We start from the raw sequence: 20,603 nt of genomic DNA, 5'->3' as shown, positions 1-20,603 counted from the left end.
TTGCTATCAGTAGTAGATACATAATTCATCAACATTACTATCAGCAGTAGATAGCCACTTTAGCAATGTTGCTATTAGCAGCATATAGTTACTTCGTCAATATTGCTATCAGCAGTAGATATCTACTTCGTCAATATTGCTATCAGCAGTAGATAGCTACTTCATCAATATTGCTATCAGTAGTAGATATCTACTTCGTCAATATTGCTTTCAGCAGTAGATATCTACTTCATCAATATTGCTATCAGCAGTAGATAGCTAGCTACTTCATCAATATTGCTATCAGTAGTAGATATCTACTTCGTCAATATTGCTTTCAGCAGTAGATATCTACTTCATCAATATTGCTATCAGCAGTAGATAACTACTTCATCAATATTGCTATCATCAGTAGATAACTACTTAATCAATATTGCTATCAGCAGTAGATAACTACTTCGTCAATATTGCTATCAGCAGTAGATAGCTGTTTCATCAATATTGCTATTCGCAGTAGATAGCTGCTTCATCAATATTGTTATCAGCAGCAGATATCTACTTCATCAATATTGTTATCAGCAGTAGATATCTACTTCATCAATATTGCTATCAGCAGTAGATAGCTGCTTCATCAATATTGCTATCAGCAGTAGATAGCTGCTTCATCAATATTGCTATCAGCAGTAGATATCTACTTCGTCAATATTGCTATCAGCAGTCGATAGCTGCTTCATCAATATTGTTATCAGCAGTAGATAGCTACTTCATCAATATTGCTATCAGCAGTAGATAGCTGTTTCATCAATATTGCTATTTGCAGTAGATACCCAGCAAACACAAAAACGTTCTAAAAACATTTTAAATAAGTTATATTTTGGCTTTTGGTTTAGGCAAAAACGTTTTAATAACATTAAAATGTCGGGTTATATAAAAGTCATGATAACGTTTTAAAACGTTTTATATGAAAACACACTACAACAATATTTTTAAATGTTTTCAAAAAGTGTTATTGAAAACTATTTTTGCAAACATTTTTGCCAAATATTGTGTCAATACTTAAATAACATTATGTTAAAATATTTGAACCCAGCAAACACAGAAATGTTCTTAAAATGTTTTTTTCAAAACCTTCTAATAACATTTAAATGTCGGGTTATATAAAGGTCATGAAAACGTTTTTAAAACGTTATTGAAAATATTTTGGGCAAAATTTTGCGCAAAATATTTTTTCAACCCCAAAATAACATTCTGTTTAGGATGTTTTGTATCAAGTTTTCAGGAATGTTTTTGGAATGTTACTAAAACGTTTTTATACCCTTTATATAACCCGACATTTAAACGTTTTTTGTAAAACATATTTGTTTGCTGAGCAGTAGATTATCAAAAATGTTTTTAAGGTTATGAAAACGTTTTATACTCTTAATATACCCTTTATATAACCCGACATTTAAACGTTTTCTGACAACCTTTTATAACCTTTTGCGAATGACGTCGAAAACGTTTTGTGTTTGCTGGGTAGCTGCTTCATCAATATTGTTATCAGCAGCAGATATCTACTTCATCAATATTGTTATCAGCAGTAGATATCTACTTCATCAATATTGCTATCAGCAGTAGATAGCTGCTTCATCAATATTGCTATCAGCAGTAGATAGCTGCTTCATCAACATTGCTATCAGTAGTAGATAACTACTTCATCAATATTGTTATCAGCAGTAGACATCTACTTCATCAATATTGCTATCAGCAGTAGATAGCTGTTTCATCAATATTGCTATCAGCAGTAGATAGCTGCTTCATCAATATTGCTATTAGCAGTAGATAACTACTTTATCAATATTGCTATCAGCAGTACATAGATAATTCATCAATATTGCTATCAGCAGTAGATAGCCACTTCATCAATATTGCTATCAGCAGTAGTTAACTACTTCATCAATATTGCTATCAGCAGTAGATAGATACTTCATCAATATTGCTATCAGCAGTAGATAGCTGCTTGATCAATATTGCTATCAGCAGTATATAGTTACTTCATCAATATTGCTATCGGCAGTAGATAGCTACTTCATCAATATTGCTATCAGCAGTAGATAGCTACTTCATCAATATTGCTATCAGCAGTAAATAGCTACTTCATCAATATTGCTATTAGCAGTAGATAGCTACTTCATCAACATTGCTATCAGCAGTATATAGCTACTTCATCAATATTGCTATCGGCAGTAGATAGCCACTTCATCAATATTGCTATCAGCAGTATATAGCTACTTCATCAATATTGCTATCGGCAGTATATAGCTACTTCATCAATATTGCTATCAGCAGTAGATAGCTACTTCATCAATATTGCTATCAGCAGTAGATAGCTACTTCATCAATATTGCTATCAGCAGTAGATAGCTACTTCATCAATATTGCTATCAGCAGTAGATAGCTACTTCATCAATATTGCTATCAGCAGTAGATAGCTACTTCATCAATATTGCTATCAGCAGTAGATAGCTACTTCATCAATATTGCTATCAGCAGTAGATAGCTACTTCATCAATATTGCTACCAGCAGTAGATAGCTACTTCATCCATATCGCTATCAGCAGTAGATAGCTACTTCATCAATATTGCTATCAGCAGTAGATAGCTACTTCATCAATATTGCTATCAGCAGTAGATAGCTACTTCATCAATATTGCTATCAGCAGTATATAGCTGTTTCATCAATATTGCTATTTGCAGTAGATAGCTGCTTCATCAATATTGTTATCAGCAGCAGATATCTACTTCATCAATATTGTTATCAGCAGTAGATATCTACTTCATCAATATTGCTATCAGCAGTAGATAGCTGCTTCATCAATATTGCTATCAGCAGTAGATAGCTGCTTCATCAACATTGCTATCAGTAGTAGATAACTACTTCATCAATATTGTTATCAGCAGTAGACATCTACTTCATCAATATTGCTATCAGCAGTAGATAGCTGTTTCATCAATATTGCTATCAGCAGTAGATAGCTGCTTCATCAATATTGCTATTAGCAGTAGATAACTACTTTATCAATATTGCTATCAGCAGTACATAGATAATTCATCAATATTGCTATCAGCAGTAGATAGCTGCTTCATCAATATTGCTATCAGTAGTAGATAACTACTTCATCAATATTGCTATCAGCAGTACATAGATAATTCATCAATATTGCTATCTGCAGTAGATATCTAATTCATCAATATTACTATCAGTAGTAGATATCTACTTCATTAATATTGCTATCAGCAGTAGATAGCTACTTCATCAATATTGCTATCAGTAGTAGATACATAATTCATCAACATTACTATCAGCAGTAGATAGCCACTTTAGCAATGTTGCTATTAGCAGCATATAGTTACTTCGTCAATATTGCTATCAGCAGTAGATATCTACTTCGTCAATATTGCTATCAGCAGTAGATAGCTACTTCATCAATATTGCTATCAGTAGTAGATATCTACTTCGTCAATATTGCTTTCAGCAGTAGATATCTACTTCATCAATATTGCTATCAGCAGTAGATAGCTAGCTACTTCATCAATATTGCTATCAGTAGTAGATATCTACTTCGTCAATATTGCTTTCAGCAGTAGATATCTACTTCATCAATATTGCTATCAGCAGTAGATAACTACTTCATCAATATTGCTATCATCAGTAGATAACTACTTAATCAATATTGCTATCAGCAGTAGATAACTACTTCGTCAATATTGCTATCAGCAGTAGATAGCTGTTTCATCAATATTGCTATTCGCAGTAGATAGCTGCTTCATCAATATTGTTATCAGCAGCAGATATCTACTTCATCAATATTGTTATCAGCAGTAGATATCTACTTCATCAATATTGCTATCAGCAGTAGATAGCTGCTTCATCAATATTGCTATCAGCAGTAGATAGCTGCTTCATCAATATTGCTATCAGCAGTAGATATCTACTTCGTCAATATTGCTATCAGCAGTCGATAGCTGCTTCATCAATATTGTTATCAGCAGTAGATAGCTACTTCATCAATATTGCTATCAGCAGTAGATAGCTGTTTCATCAATATTGCTATTTGCAGTAGATACCCAGCAAACACAAAAACGTTCTAAAAACATTTTAAATAAGTTATATTTTGGCTTTTGGTTTAGGTAAAGACGTTTTAATAACATTAAAATGTCGGGTTATATAAAAGTCATGATAACGTTTTAAAACGTTTTATATGAAAACACACTACAACAATATTTTTAAATGTTTTCAAAAAGTGTTATTGAAAACTATTTTTGCAAACATTTTTGCCAAATATTGTGTCAATACTTAAATAACATTATGTTAAAATATTTGAACCCAGCAAACACAGAAATGTTCTTAAAATGTTTTTTCAAAACCTTCTAATAACATTTAAATGTCGGGTTATATAAAGGTCATGAAAACGTTTTTAAAACGTTATTGAAAATATTTTGGGCAAAAATTTTGCGCAAAATATTTTTTCAACCCCAAAATAACATTCTGTTTAGGATGTTTTGTATCAAGTTTTCAGGAATGTTTTTGGAATGTTACTAAAACGTTTTTATACCCTTTATATAACCCGACATTTAAACGTTTTTTGTAAAACATATTTGTTTGCTGAGCAGTAGATTATCAAAAATGTTTTTTAAGGTTATGAAAACGTTTTATACTCTTAATATACCCTTTATATAACCCGACATTTAAACGTTTTCTGACAACCTTTTATAACCTTTTGCGAATGACGTCGAAAACGTTTTGTGTTTGCTGGGTAGCTGCTTCATCAATATTGTTATCAGCAGCAGATATCTACTTCATCAATATTGTTATCAGCAGTAGATATCTACTTCATCAATATTGCTATCAGCAGTAGATAGCTGCTTCATCAATATTGCTATCAGCAGTAGATAGCTGCTTCATCAACATTGCTATCAGTAGTAGATAACTACTTCATCAATATTGTTATCAGCAGTAGACATCTACTTCATCAATATTGCTATCAGCAGTAGATAGCTGTTTCATCAATATTGCTATCAGCAGTAGATAGCTGCTTCATCAATATTGCTATTAGCAGTAGATAACTACTTTATCAATATTGCTATCAGCAGTACATAGATAATTCATCAATATTGCTATCAGCAGTAGATAGCCACTTCATCAATATTGCTATCAGCAGTAGTTAACTACTTCATCAATATTGCTATCAGCAGTAGATAGATACTTCATCAATATTGCTATCAGCAGTAGATAGCTGCTTGATCAATATTGCTATCAGCAGTATATAGTTACTTCATCAATATTGCTATCGGCAGTAGATAGCTACTTCATCAATATTGCTATCAGCAGTAGATAGCTACTTCATCAATATTGCTATCAGCAGTAAATAGCTACTTCATCAATATTGCTATTAGCAGTAGATAGCTACTTCATCAACATTGCTATCAGCAGTATATAGCTACTTCATCAATATTGCTATCGGCAGTAGATAGCCACTTCATCAATATTGCTATCAGCAGTATATAGCTACTTCATCAATATTGCTATCGGCAGTATATAGCTACTTCATCAATATTGCTATCAGCAGTAGATAGCTACTTCATCAATATTGCTATCAGCAGTAGATAGCTACTTCATCAATATTGCTATCAGCAGTAGATAGCTACTTCATCAATATTGCTATCAGCAGTAGATAGCTACTTCATCAATATTGCTATCAGCAGTAGATAGCTACTTCATCAATATTGCTATCAGCAGTAGATAGCTACTTCATCAATATTGCTATCAGCAGTAGATAGCTACTTCATCAATATTGCTACCAGCAGTAGATAGCTACTTCATCCATATCGCTATCAGCAGTAGATAGCTACTTCATCAATATTGCTATCAGCAGTAGATAGCTACTTCATCAATATTGCTATCAGCAGTAGATAGCTACTTCATCAATATTGCTATCAGCAGTATATAGGTACTTCATCAATATTGCTATCGGCAGTAGATAGCTACTTCATCAATATTGCTATCACCAGTAGATAGCTACTTCATCAATGTTGCTATCAGCAGTAGATGGCTACTTCATCAATATTGCTATCAGCAGTAGATAGCTACTTCATCAATATTGCTATCAGCAGTTTACAACAATATTGAATTGAATAGAGAATTGTTGTAAACAGCATTACCAAACATATGCAAGATAATAATTTGGGTGAGCCACTGCAATCGGCGTAACGTGTAGCACATAGCACAGAGACGGCATTATTTAAGGTCAAAGATGATATTATGACATCTCTTCATCATCGACAAGGGGTCTTTCTTGTGTTATTAGACTTGAGTGCCTTTTTCAGCGAATGCATCAAGAACTTGGTATCAGTGGCACAGCCCTTCAGTGGATGAAATCATATTTCAGCGGACAAACCACCAGTGTATGTGTAAATGGTTGCCAATCAGCGAAGTGTGCCCTCGACTATGGTCTGCCTCAGGGGTCAATTGTTGGTCCCATATCTTTCAGCATCTACACCATCCCAATTGGAAGAATCATATGCGAACACCGCCTTTCTTACCATCTTTATGCAGATGACGTGCAACTGTATACCAACTTTGACCCGGCATGTCAGTCGTCCATTGATCGTGCACTCGCCTCTCTTACATCATGCATTGGTGACATTCAATCATGGATGACGTGCAATATGCTTCAACTCAATCGTGAGAAGATTGAATTCTTCATCGCCGCTTCATCTCATGTTAAGAACCAGATGCCTGCTGTCACACTCCAAATTGGAAGTGAGGCCATTGAACCATCGGAAACAGTCCGAAATCTTGGAGTTATCTTCGATCACTGCATGACAATGCGTAACCAAATTTCTTCACTCACACGCAGTGTTTCATTCCACCTTCGCAATATCTCTCGCATTAGACGATTCTTGGACTTTGATACTAGTAATGACATTATCCGCTCACTTATCTTATCCAGGCTTGATTATGGCAATGTTCTCCTCATGGGTGCCAACACTACTGATATCACTGAACAGATTCATCAGGTTTGTAGATAAATATATAAACAATTTCATGTAAACAAAACCAAATTTAACTCACGAGTTTGACGGTTTCGCTTTTCATGGACGAAAAGCATCATCAGAGTGATCCTACGGGGAACATAAAATTTACCTATGAAAAAAAAAAGCAGGAGGGCAAAATCCCATTTTTGGACACGTTAATTGTACGCAAGCCAGATGGGTCAGTTAAGCTACTGGTGTATAGGAAGGTTACTCACACTGACCAATACCTCAATTTCAAATCACACCACCCCCTCCACCAAAAACTTGGGGTGATCAGAACCCTTTTCGACAGAATGAACTCAATCATAACAGAGGATGCAGATAAGAAATTAGAGGAAGTTAAGATCAAAGAGGCCCTCAGTCGTTGTGGTTACCCAAATTGGTCGTTCAAGCAAGTGCAAGAAAAAATTGATAAGAAACAGACAAAGAAACCTAAAAAGAAAAAGGACAATGACATCCAAACCAAAGGTCTTGTGGTTATCCCATATGTTGAAGGACTTGCGGAGAAGGCCAACAGAATTTTCAGAAAACACGGTATCGCAACGGCTATGAAGCCTAACACTAGTCTCAGAAAACTTCTGGTCCACCCAAAGGACAAAATAGATCCTATTAACAGCACGGATTGTGTGTATGAAATACCATGCACTAATTGTAATCAAACATGTGTCGGTGAGACTGGAAGAAAATTTGCCTCAATGAACATAAAAAAGAAACCACAAGGGTGGAAAAGTCTAAGCAAAATTACACGCGACAAACGCGTAAACAGTCAGAAACAGAGCAATCAAAATCAGCCATAGTAGATCACGCAGTACAGAAAAATCATGTCATAGACTGGAACAATTCAAAAATCCTTGGCAAGGAGTGTAACGCAAACATAAGACGCATCAAGGAGTCCATATGGATTCGGAGAAGAGGACCCAACGTCATGAACAGGGACGACGGGGCCCACCATCTAAGTCACGTATATGATCCTCTACTGAGTGACAGTTCTACACCCTCTGTGGTCGGAATTCGTCAAACCGGAAGAAGTAATCATCAATCAATATTCTGATGATGCTTTTCGTCCATGAAAAGCGAAACCGTCAAACTCGTGAGTTAAATTTGGTTTTGTTTACATGAAATTGTTTATACGCCGTATACTTCTGATATCGCTCGCCTTCAGACCCTCCAAAACTGGGCTGCAAAAATCATCTTTTGTGCAAAGAAAAGGGGCCATGTATCGCCGCTTTTACATCAGCTCCACTGGTTGTCTGTAGAGGATAGAATAACATTCAAAGCCATGCTGTATGTTTTTAAATGCCTTGCCGGCATTGGACCAGAATACCTGTCGTCATGTCTGGAACTTAAGAATCCTCGCGAAGGCCTTAGATCCGCCTCAGATTGCACACGTTTGAATGTACCGATCATACGCAGTTGGACTTTTAAATCCGCTGCCGACAAGGCATTTACCTACAATGCACCTCTGATCTGGAACAATTTACCGTCATCTGTGCGAAGTGCTCAAACAGTCTCTGCCTTTAAAAAAAAAAGGCCTCAAAACCCATCTGTTTCCGCAAACATAATTTTGATTGCTTCATGCTTCATTTTGCTTCATTTTTCTTTTGTTTTTCAATTTGTTTCTTGTATATATTTTGCATGTTTCTGTGCTCTCCTCTTCCTTTGTTTTCCGGCACGCAAAAGGTCATCACTTGACAAAGGTCTATGACCGAAAATTCGTGTTTAATTTTGCTACGCAAATAAATTTATACAAATGTGGTTTGACACCAAATATTTCTGCTCTTGGACTCTTTTACTTATCATTATTCAAACCTACGCAGCCACTACTTTTTTACTTTTTTGCATATGTTTTGGTTTTTCACGCTGTGATCTTTTGAAATGGCGTGTAACAAAAGCTCTCATGTATACATGTATGTATGTAGCTACTTCATCAATATTGCTATCATCAATATGAACATCAACAGTCGGTACCCAGCAAACACAAGAATGTGTTATACACTGTAAAAAAGCAACACTAAAACAAGGTTATTTTTCATATATTATTTTATTGCAGTATCCAGTTTGAATGTTTAAAGCTATAATGTACGCTTTTGATCAAATCAAAGTAACAACTGTCATGAAGGTGTTCAGGTCATTTTATGACGAATGATGAGGCAAAATCAAGTTTGAAAAAAAAACACCACCGAGCCATATTCATTTAAAAAGATCTTACGTTATGGCTTATACCGCTACTGTCTTTTTAATTAACTTAGATTCTTACTGTGAATTTTTTTTTCGTTATGAACTATTCCAACTAAAAGCACACTCTGTTCCCAGTTTGTTTCCTTTTATGTTAACAGGCTGCACCGTAGAGGGCGTGATGAGTTGGTCAAAGATGCTGTTGTGATAAAAGGAAACAGCCTGATGTGATGAGTTGCCAGTCTGATGAAACCACTAGTGTAGTGGTGAAACGTTACTAAAACGTGAGTAAATCGCCTTCGTTTTTAGTTGGAATTGTTCATAACGAACAAAATTCACAGTTTAAATCAACATGCCTAATGAACTTGTTCAAAAACTTAAATTCTTAATTTTTAAGATATTTGACAAAATAAAATAATTGTGGTCAAAGTCATCAGAGAAAAGTGTTAGCCCCCCCCCCTTCAGACCCAACGTGATTTATACTTTTCAAAGTTAAATTTGAAACCCCTTATTTTTTTTTTTTCAATTTTGGTCTTTCCCGCGATATTGTTTATTAAAAGCTGTAGAACGTCGGGTACCATAAACATTTTTTAGAAAAAACAGGGTTTAGAAATGAAACACTTTTCTAAACACAATTTTGCCTTCACCTTGTAAACACGTTTAGCAGCTAAACATCATGTGTCAAATTTCTGAACATTGGTCAGTGATGGTCTTCAATTTCTAAACATCTGACATCCATTTTCTAAACATAACGTTTTGAAACACATTCTTGCCTTCACTTTATAAACACTGTTTTTGCAGTGTATCAGGAAGCATTGTCCGGCAAAATAGCAATCCCGCCCGTCTCATGGGATGTACCCTGCATTGCGGGGAAGGATTAAGGTAAGACTTCCAAGTATTCTGGCGTATTTAGCTCAGGTTTGGGATTACTAACATTCCTAGGTCGCTGTACACTGCTGTTAAGGTATTGTTGGCCTTCTTCAGTGGTAGCCTGTCTGATAAGGTCATGATCACTTGCATAATCATAATTAGAGTCACCTGAATGTTGAGACGAGGATCTTTGTGGTACACCGACATCGTCATAATATTCATCTGGAGTTGGAATCCTTTCTCGTTTTGCGTTGTCATCATCATTACAATCAACATAAGCATACTCCCCGGAGTTAACCGTATGAGTTACATTGGTGGCAGCGGTGGGATTGGGATCACGTTGAAGTTGCATGTATTCATTTGGTCTCAATTGTGGAATAGGTGTTGTTGGCACAGGTGGGTTGGAAATATTGTTAGCATCATTACATTCAACATACGCATACTCTCCTGAGTCAACTAAATTAGTTACACTGGTGGCAGCGGTAGTATTCCCGTTGCGTTGAAGTGGCATGTATTCATCAGGTCTCATTGGTCGAATAGGCCTTGTTCCATTTATTGGTGTAGGTTGGTTGGCAATAGTGCTATATGGTGGTGGTAGGTCTTCAGTAACAACTGTTGTGGTCCCAGAAACGACAGGGTGGAGTACAAATTCTTGATTATTTAAGACAATCGTTTGTCCCGTAGTCGGAATTCCACCGGTAATCACCACACGAGTTTCCTAATGAAAAAGTTGAAACAAATGAATCACACTGTTAGGTTTTGTTTTAGTGACAACTTGGAGAAATTAGAGAAACAGATCGTATCAAATTCAAAAAGACAATTTATATGCCTTATTCATGTACTAATTTGTTTTTACATATTAATGTTTACTTTTGGTCAAGTCAAATCAAATCATTACGGTAAGTAAGAAATGTTCCAACGTAGAAATATCGCAGCTACAAAACATAAGTTTACACCATTAGGTTCATTTACTTATAATTTAATTTAAATTTAACTTTTTGTCTGAGGTATTTATTGTGAAAGTGCCAAATCTTTTATTCCCCTTGTCTAGTTAGAAACAACCCAGGTGTAAAATTCAAAGATGGAATGGACATGGTGAGCATGGGGAAGAGACGAAGACAAGAACACAATCAACTTTAAGTAACTTTCAGTGGCGTGACCAACGGGTAGAGGCCCCCATACCACTCTGGTTTGGACCCCCCCCGCCCCCAATGTTCATCGTTTGTACATATTTCAATGCAGAATCGGTATTTCAACTCCCCTCCCTCGTGGCAGATTCCTCCCGATGACCCCTCGATTGCGAAAGCATGGTTACGCCACTGGGACCTTCAAGTGTGGACTAAACTTTTATGATCTCGCCCACCTTGAGCAAAATTATGACGCTGGCTACGCCGCTGAATATAATATTGAGTAGCCTACTACTTGCGTTTTCAAATGACTTACAGAAACAACTGGTTGTGCGGACACTTGGCAACAACAAAACATACAAGAAGCCACTATTGAAATAATTGTCATTACTCCAGCTGTTCCCATCATGCAAAGCCATAAGATAGCAGCGGCATCACGATTAAATGTTGACGACGGAGACGGCGATGGTGTCGGTTCGATCTGCCCCAGGAATACAGATGGTGGAACATAAAGTAGCTCTGCGAAAAAGGCTACCAATGTCAGGATCATACATCCCAAAGCCATGAAGATACAGATGATACATAAAGCTAAGAAACAACCACCCTGAATAAATGAAAAGTGCAAAACTTCATTATTTATGTTTATTAAATTTAAACACACTTCAATCGAGAGAGATTGTGCTGAGGGAACACTCTTTGAAAAGATTGAAAATTTCGCTCTTATGGAGGAAAATATGTGATTTTCACTCTTGATTGAAATGTCAATCTTTTTGATTGACAAGAAGAGTCACTCCGAGGAGGATTGACTTTTTCACTCTTTTGAATTTAGAGAGTATCTGGCTAATTTAAATAGACCAAGGTGTGACACTTTTTATAATGTAATTTAGCAAAGTTAATGACTTCCAAATGATGTGCGTTTTAGTGTGAACCAAAAACCTTTGTTGACAAAATATGAATTCTGCACGAACAACAATTTTGCTCCTACTTTTGATGCTTGAGTTCAATATTTTAACATTTTCAATTTGACGAACATCATGTCGAACATTTTGATATTGGTATTTTTAGATGAATCATTCGATGTGCTAAGGTCTCAAACATGCGCATCTGTCGTGACGCAGTTCCTTGACCCACTATGCCTGTACACTCATAGAATGACCTTTGAGTATGTTGGGTAACAAACATCGAGGTCAAATTTGTACTACAGTTTCCAAATAGAGATTAATGAACTGCGCCATTGGAATGCGAGTATTCTTGGCTCATATTGCATAAGAAAGATATAGTTGTTCTTACCCATCTTGTCTCCGTTTTGGAAACAGTCATTCCAATTCCCAACGAAGCTATGGTGATTCCCTGTGTATGAGATATAACGTACAGTCTCAATTAACATAGAATATATATTATTATACGAACTTGGCACGATAAACATCAAAAGCAGTTTTCTTTTCGTTTTTACATATAGCACATAACATAACATATCATAACAACATAACATAACATAACATAACATAACATAACATAACATAACATAACATAACATAACATAACACCACACCACACCACACCACACCGGTTACGGTTCGCTATCTCTAAGGTTCGCTATCTCTAAGGTTCGCTATCTCTAAGGTTCGTTATCACTAATTACGAAAAAGGTTCGCTATACCTAAGGTTCGATATCACTAATTTTGAAAAAGGTTCGGTATTTCTAAGGTTCGATAGGCCTATCACTAATTTTAAATAAGGTTCGCTATCTCTAATTTTAAATAAGGTCCGCTATCACTAATTTATTGAAGGTTCGCTATCTCTAAGGTTCGCTATCACTTATTTAAAATAAGGTCCGCTATCTCTAATTTTAACAATCCCGGTATCCCTAAGGTTCGCTATCTCTAATTTTAAATAAGGTCCCCATCTATAAGGTTCGCTATCTCTAAGGTTCGCTATCTCTAAGGTTCGCTATCACTAATTTCAAATAAGGTTCGCTATCTCTAATTTTAAATAAGGTTCGCTATCTCTAATTTTAAATAAGGTTCGCTATCTCTAATTTCAAATAAGGTTCGCTATAGCGGTCCTTATTTAAAATCAGAGATAGCGGACCTTATTTAAAATTAGAGATAGCGGACCTTATTTGAAATTAGAGATAGCGGACCTTATTTAAAATTAGAGATAGTGGACCTTATTTAAGATTAGTGATTACGAACCTTAGGTATAGCGAACCTTAATCGAAATTAGTGATAACGAACCTTAGAGATAGCGAACCTTAATTAATTAGGGATAGCGAACCTGAAACAAAATTAGTGATAGCGAACCTTATTTATAATTAGTGATAGCGAACCTTATTTATAATTAGTGATATCGAACCTTAGAACTAGCGAACCTTATTCTAAATTAGTGATATCGAACCTTAGAAGTAGCGGACCTTTTTTTAGGTATAGGGTCATTCCATATGAAATCAAGGAGTCGCCCCACCTGACCCCCTCAGATTTGCTTTATATTTTAGTCATATGTTGTACCTGTAAAAATATTAAAAACCTGCAAATTTGAGGTCTGTAGCTCTTACGGATTTTCTGTGGCAGCCATTTAAAGTTGGAGTAGGGGGTCTAAATTTGGACCCAAAAGTTGCCCTTTAAATAAATTTCATCTTTAGGAGTCTGTGCCTTCTTTATAAAAAGAAAGAGAGGTCTGAAAGTTTGTATACACACAAACTGCATGCCCAATTTGTCAAAAAATTAAAAATTAAAAAATTCTGTAATTGCGTGTTGTGTCACGGGGTCATTAAATATGCAAGAAAAATGTAATGTTTTGTAAACTGGCAAGTTTAGCCCCTAAATTCACATTTTTTGTCAGATTAATAATTTTTTGTTGTCACTGATGCTATATATAGGATAAATACAATGCATATCCAAAAAATTGAGGTCACAACTCATTTACATTTCGAACAGCGCCCTCACGAAGATGAAATTTATTGCAAATTCAACATTTTCAGGGGGGCCAAAGTCGATGTGGTCCACCTTCAAAATTTATAAAACATCATTTTTATATAACTACTAGTCTTAAATTACAACTTTGCTAAGTCCCAGTAATTGTATAGGTTGACTTCATATAAAATGACAAGCCCAAAGTTGACCGTTTTGTTATGATTGCATGTAGTGCAAATGTGCCGAATTCGGAAGGCTTGAAAGTCAAATTGGCCACAATATTAAAAATAAATGATTAGATGAGTAGTTATTGGCCCTATTTACTTTTATTTCCATTTCATTTTCAATATATAGGCCTACAGATTTTCTATGGTAGCCATTTACAGTTGGAGTAGGGGGATCTAAATTTGGACCCAAAAGTTGCCCTTTGAATAAATTTCATCTTTGGGAGCCTGTACCTTCCTAATAAAAAGAGAGAGAGGTCTGAAACCTTGTATACACACTAATTGCATGTCCAATTTGTCAACAAGTAAAAAAAAATAAATGTCTGTAATTGCGCGTTGTGTCACAGGGTCATTAAATATGCAAAAAAATGTAATGTTTTGTATACTGGCAAGTTTAGCCCCCCTAAATTCACATTTTTTGTCAGATTAATTGTTTTTTGTTGTTACTGATGCGATATATAGAACAAATACAATGCATATCCAAGACATTGAGGTGACCATTTATTTACATTTCCAACAGCGCCCTCGCGAAGATGAAAATTAATGCAAATTCACCATTTTCAGGGGGCCCAAAGTCGATGTGGTCAAAATTTATAAAACATCACTTTTATATGACTACTAGTCTTAAATTGCAACTTTGCTCAATCCCAGTAATTTTATAGATTGACTTCATATAAAACGACAAGCCCAAAGTTGACCATTTTCTTATGATTGCATGTACTGCAAATGTGCCGAATTCGGAAGGTTTAAAAGTCAAAATGGCCACAATATTGAAAATAAATGACTAGATGCATAGTTATTGGCCCTATTTACTTTTATTTCCATTTTATTTTCAATATTGGGCCAATTTGACTTTCAAGCCTTCTGAATTCGGCACATTTGCACTACATGCAATCATAACAAAACGGTCAACTTTGGGCTTGTCATTTTATATGAAGTCAACCTATACAATTACTGGGACTTAGCAAAGTTGTAATTTAAGACTAGTAGTTATATAAAAGTGATGTTTTATAAATTTTGAAGGTAGACCACATCGACTTCGGGCCCCCTGAAAATGTTGAATTTGCAATAAATTTCATCTTCGCGAGGGCGCTGTTCGAAATGTAAATGAGTTGTGACCTCAATTTTTTGGATATGCATTGTATTTATCCTATATATAGCATCAGTGACAACAAAAAATTATTAATCTGACAAAAAATGTGAATTTAGGGGGGCTAAACTTGCCAGATTACCAAACATTACATTTTTCTTGCATATTTAATGACCCCGTGACACAACACGCAATTACAGAAATGTTTTATTTTTTATTTTTTGACAAATTGGGCATGCAGTTAGTGTGTACACAAAGTTTCAGACCTCTCTCTCTTTTTATAAAGAAGGCACAGCCTCCCAAAGATGAAATTTATTTAAAGGGCAACTTTTGGGTCCAAATTTAGACTCCCCTACTCCAACTTTAAATGGCTGCCACAGAAAATCCGTAAGAGATACAGACCTCAAATTTGCAGGTTTTTAATATTTTTACAGGTACAACATATGACTAAAATATAAAGCAAATCTGAGGGGGTCAGGTGGGGCGACTCCTTGATTTCATATGGATTGACCCTATAGCGAACCCTTTTCTCTATTAGAGATAGCGGGATTTTGATCTCCATAGACTTTACACGTTAGTGATAGCGAACCTTAGAGATAGCGAACTATAGAGATAGCGGACCTTATAGGCCTAGATGGGGACCTTATTTAAAATTAAAGAAATTAGAGATATAGCGGGATGTCACCACCACACCACACCACATCACATAACATCACACCACACCACATCACATCACATCACATCACATCACATCACATAACATCACACCACACCACATCACATCACATCACACCACACCACATCACATCACATCACATAACATCACACCACATCACATCACATCACATCACATCACATCACATAACATAACATAACATAACATAACATAACATAACATAACATAACATAACATAACATAACATTACATTACATTACATTACATAAAATACATAACATAAAATAACATATAACACATAATAACATAACATATAATATAACATAACAAAACACAAAATAACATATAACATAACACATAACATAACATAGCATAACATAACATAACATAACATAACATAACATAACATAACATAACATTACATTACATTACATTACATTACATAAAATACATAACATAAAATAACATATAACACATAATAACATAACATATAATATAACATAACAAAACACAAAATAACATATAACATAACACATAACATAACATAACATAACATAACATAACATAGCATAACATAACATAACATAACATAACATAACATTACATTACATTACATTACATTACATAAAATACATAACATAAAATAACATATAACACATAATAACATAACATATAATATAACATAACAAAACACAAAATAACATATAACATAACACATAACATAACATAACATAACATAACATAACATAGCATAACATAACATAACATAACATAACATAACATAGCATAACATAACATAACATAACATAACATAACATAACATTCATAAAATACATAACATAAAATAACACATAATTACATAACATATAACATAGGCCTAGCATAACGTAGGGGCTACGAACGTAGTAACAGCCGTAACAAAACATCATAGGCCTACATGTAATAGGCTAATATAAGACTAATAAGATAATAATTGAATGTTATAAAATACAGGTCCTAATATAAGATAATAGAATAGGCTCATAACACAACATCACATAAAAATGACATTTTACACAACATAACATAACACAACAACATAATAAGGCACATAATACGAGGTAAATCATAGGCCTATACCAATCCTTTCACGTGTATTTACTGACTTACCCAAAGTGATGTCCATATTGGTGAATATAAAGAGCTGCTTTCATATCTGCAGGAATTACTACACCCAATGTAAAAGACTAACAAAATAATGCTGAAAACTAATAAAGCGATGCTGGAACCACGAACGGTGCCTTGGTTGTATCCCATGTTGATATTCCTAAACGGTCAGGCAATCATGAAATGAACTAAGGCCCGGGAATGAAGGCCGAAACTTCGATATCTCTAGATGCAATAAAGGCCAATAGTCTTTAATGAAGTTTTGATAGCTAGTATCTTTTTGGCAACTGATCTATAATCATAAAATAAGCTCTCATGATCTAAAAGCACGCCTACATAATCCGGAACTTAATGACCATGATGACGTCACAGTGCCTCACTATGACTAACTTATCATTAGGGGCTGTGCAATAATTATTTACCCCCCCCCGGGGGGGTAAAATTTCCGAACGGCTCGCCAAAAATCGCTTGCCCCCCCCTCTCGGCCCGCCAAAAAATCGCTTGCCCCCCCCTCTTGGCCCGCCAAAAATTCTTTGCCCCCCCCCTTGAACATGCCAAATTTTTGGGATCCCAATTTGCAAACCTTAAATGGTCTAGATGTATGTTGCGAGCGCAGCGAGCAGGAAAATTTGCATATTTAAGCGTTTCCGTACTGTTTTCCTAAGCCTTTTTAGAGCGTTTTATCAATAAGGCGCCCCATGAATGTGTGCCAAAAATCGCTTGCCCCCCCTCTCGGCTTGCCAAAAATTGCTTGCCCCCCCTTTCGGCTCGCCAAAATTTCTTGCCCCCCCAATTTTACCCTCCCCAGGGCTCATAATTATTGCACAGCCCCTTATGGCCACAGAAAAATACAATGTAGCTCAAAGTCATTGAAACACGTTCAATATTGTTGGTATTTGAATGACGTCATCAGCTTTTTTGCGGTACATAATAGTCAGGCTAACACGCTCGAGAGAATCAAAGGTTTGCTTTTTGGAGTTGCTATTATACACTCCGCTATTCACCTTTTAAATATAAATGTACAACCATTGTTCGCCGGAACATGCACAATACCAATTAGGTGTTTCACCTTGACCTAACTATTATCAACCAATACTCGTGCCAATGTTCACAAAGTTCATCAGATATCCGGTATCTGTAGGATATGTAGGATATGTATTGTGTTAGCCTTTTAGAACTAGTAAAAACTCTCACTTCCCTGATCATGTTTTTTAAATTGGGTACGCATTTTGCAAATTATACTATCATATGTACGGTTTTCTGTAGGCAATTTCATTATAGCTAACTGCTCAAAATTACGAATTCACTCAATTAGCATGATTATGTGTGTGGACTGACAAACTGCGTGTGATAAAATATGTTTGACCATAGGCCTACTTTTAAAAATAAAAAACAAGATTAGAAAGAAGCTAAACAAACACACAAACACCCAACAAAAACCATTAAATTTTGTTAAAAAACCTACAAAAACTGTCCCACATCATCCTTGACTGTCCCTTTAATAATATTTAACCTATTGAATTTAAAACCAATAATGAACGATCTTATAAATTTGGTTTGTTTTATTTTCAAACCTGAATTTTTGCTTCATCTAACTCACAACCAAATTGTGTTTGTGTAGGTCAAGAGAGCAAAGGACATTTTAAGTCCCCTATAATAGAACTCCACGTATTAACGGCTAACATAGATAATGGGCGTGTGGGGGCAATTTTAGGTTTTTAAGGTTTTTTGTTTCACTTATCCTCGTTATTTCGGCTTAAAACGGACAAAATTCATCACAGACATTTAGCATCTATTAGCAAAATCAATATTTAAGTTGACGGAAATCGTAAATTATGGCTTTAACTCACGCTTAGCCTGACAAAAGACCTTTCTCGATAGGTATGATTTTAATACAGTTTTTTTTTATACTTTTAAACTTTCAAATCGACAGTACTCAGTAAATATTAGTATCTTTTACTATCAGCAGTAGTTATCCACTTCATAAATAGCATTATCAGAAGGAGATAGCTACTTACTGTATCCATATTGCTATAATCATTAGCTATACCTCATTAATTAAGCAGTAGATATCATCTATATTGCTGTCAGCAGTAGATAGCTACTTCGTCAATATTGCTCCCAGCAGTAGATACCCGGAGTAGATAGCTAATTCATCAATATTGCTCTCAGCAGTAGATAGCTACTTCATCAATATTGCTATCAGCAGTAGTGCTCTGTCAGATGTCACGACCAAGCTGTCAAAATTCCAAGATCCAAGCTGGTCAGCCACCAGAGATCATTCCTTCCATCCTCAGCAGTAGATATCATCTATATTGTTGTCAGCAGTAGATAGCTACTTCATCAATATTGCTCTCAGCTGTAGATAGCTACTTCATCAATATTGCTCTCAGCTGTAGATTGCTACTTCATCAATATTGCTATCAGCAGAAGTGCTCTGTCAGATGTCACGACCAAGCTGTCAAAATTCCAAGATCAGCAGTAGATAACTGCTTCATCAATATTGCTATCAGCAGTAGATAGCTCCTTCATCAATATTGCTATCAGCAGTAGATAACTGCTTCATCAATATTGCTATCAGCAGAAGATAGCTACTTCAACGATATTGCTATACTTCATCAGTTTTGCTATCAGCAGTAGATATATAGCTAATTCATCAATTTTGCTGTCAGCAGTAGATAGCTACTTCATCAATATTGTTATCAGCAATAGATAGCTACTTGATATATTGCTCTCAGCAGTAAATAACTACTTCATCAATATTGCTATCAGCAGTAGTTAGCTACTTCATCAATATTGTTATCAGCAGTAAATAACTACTTCATCAATATTGCTATCAGCAGTAGTTAGCTACTTCATCAATATTGCTATCAGCAGTAGATAGCTACTTCATCAATATTGCCTCAGCAGTAGATAGCTACTTCATCAATATTGCTATCAGCAGTAGATAGCTACTTCATGAATATTGCTATCAGCAGTAGATAACTGCTTCATGAATATTGCTATCAGCAGTAGATAACGTATCAGCAGTAGATAAAGTCCTTCATCAATATTGCTCTCAGTAGTAAATAGCTACTTCCTTAAAGGTCCGTAACCCGATCGACAGCATCATCCCCCCGATATTTTTCATTGTTGATGAGGTTTTGTTATCACATAATAGATACTATTTTTCTCATTACTATCCTGAAATTTGACGCCCCAAGTCGATGTATTTCCGGAGAAATCATGAAAAACATCGGCCTTTACATTACAGGCTACCAATTTCTAAATACTAAAAGTACGTCGGATTTCTGGGTAGGGAATTATGAATGAATAATCAGGCTCCTC

The 20,603-nt window shown here is 35.4% G+C and overlaps 1 protein-coding gene across 1 annotated transcript; it reads right to left on the bottom strand.

The window, feature by feature from the left end:
* Nucleotides 1–9,832: 9,832 nt before the first annotated feature.
* LOC140137578 (uncharacterized) lies at nt 9,833–17,664 on the bottom strand. The gene is made up of 4 exons (XM_072159300.1): nt 17,280–17,664; nt 12,519–12,578; nt 11,545–11,832; nt 9,833–10,819 (listed from the first exon to the last, which is right to left on the bottom strand). Exons 1-4 carry the CDS (start codon nt 17,424–17,426, stop codon nt 10,109–10,111), a joined length of 1,206 nt encoding a protein of 401 aa, XP_072015401.1. The 5' UTR covers nt 17,427–17,664; the 3' UTR covers nt 9,833–10,108.
* Between the last annotated feature and the right edge of the window lie 2,939 nt (nt 17,665–20,603).

Source organism: Amphiura filiformis, chromosome 17 (genome assembly GCF_039555335.1).
Source record: "Amphiura filiformis chromosome 17, Afil_fr2py, whole genome shotgun sequence".
In the NCBI taxonomy this organism is placed as follows: domain Eukaryota; kingdom Metazoa; phylum Echinodermata; class Ophiuroidea; order Amphilepidida; family Amphiuridae; genus Amphiura; species Amphiura filiformis.
This window is presented reverse-complemented; position numbering and strand designations above follow the sequence as displayed.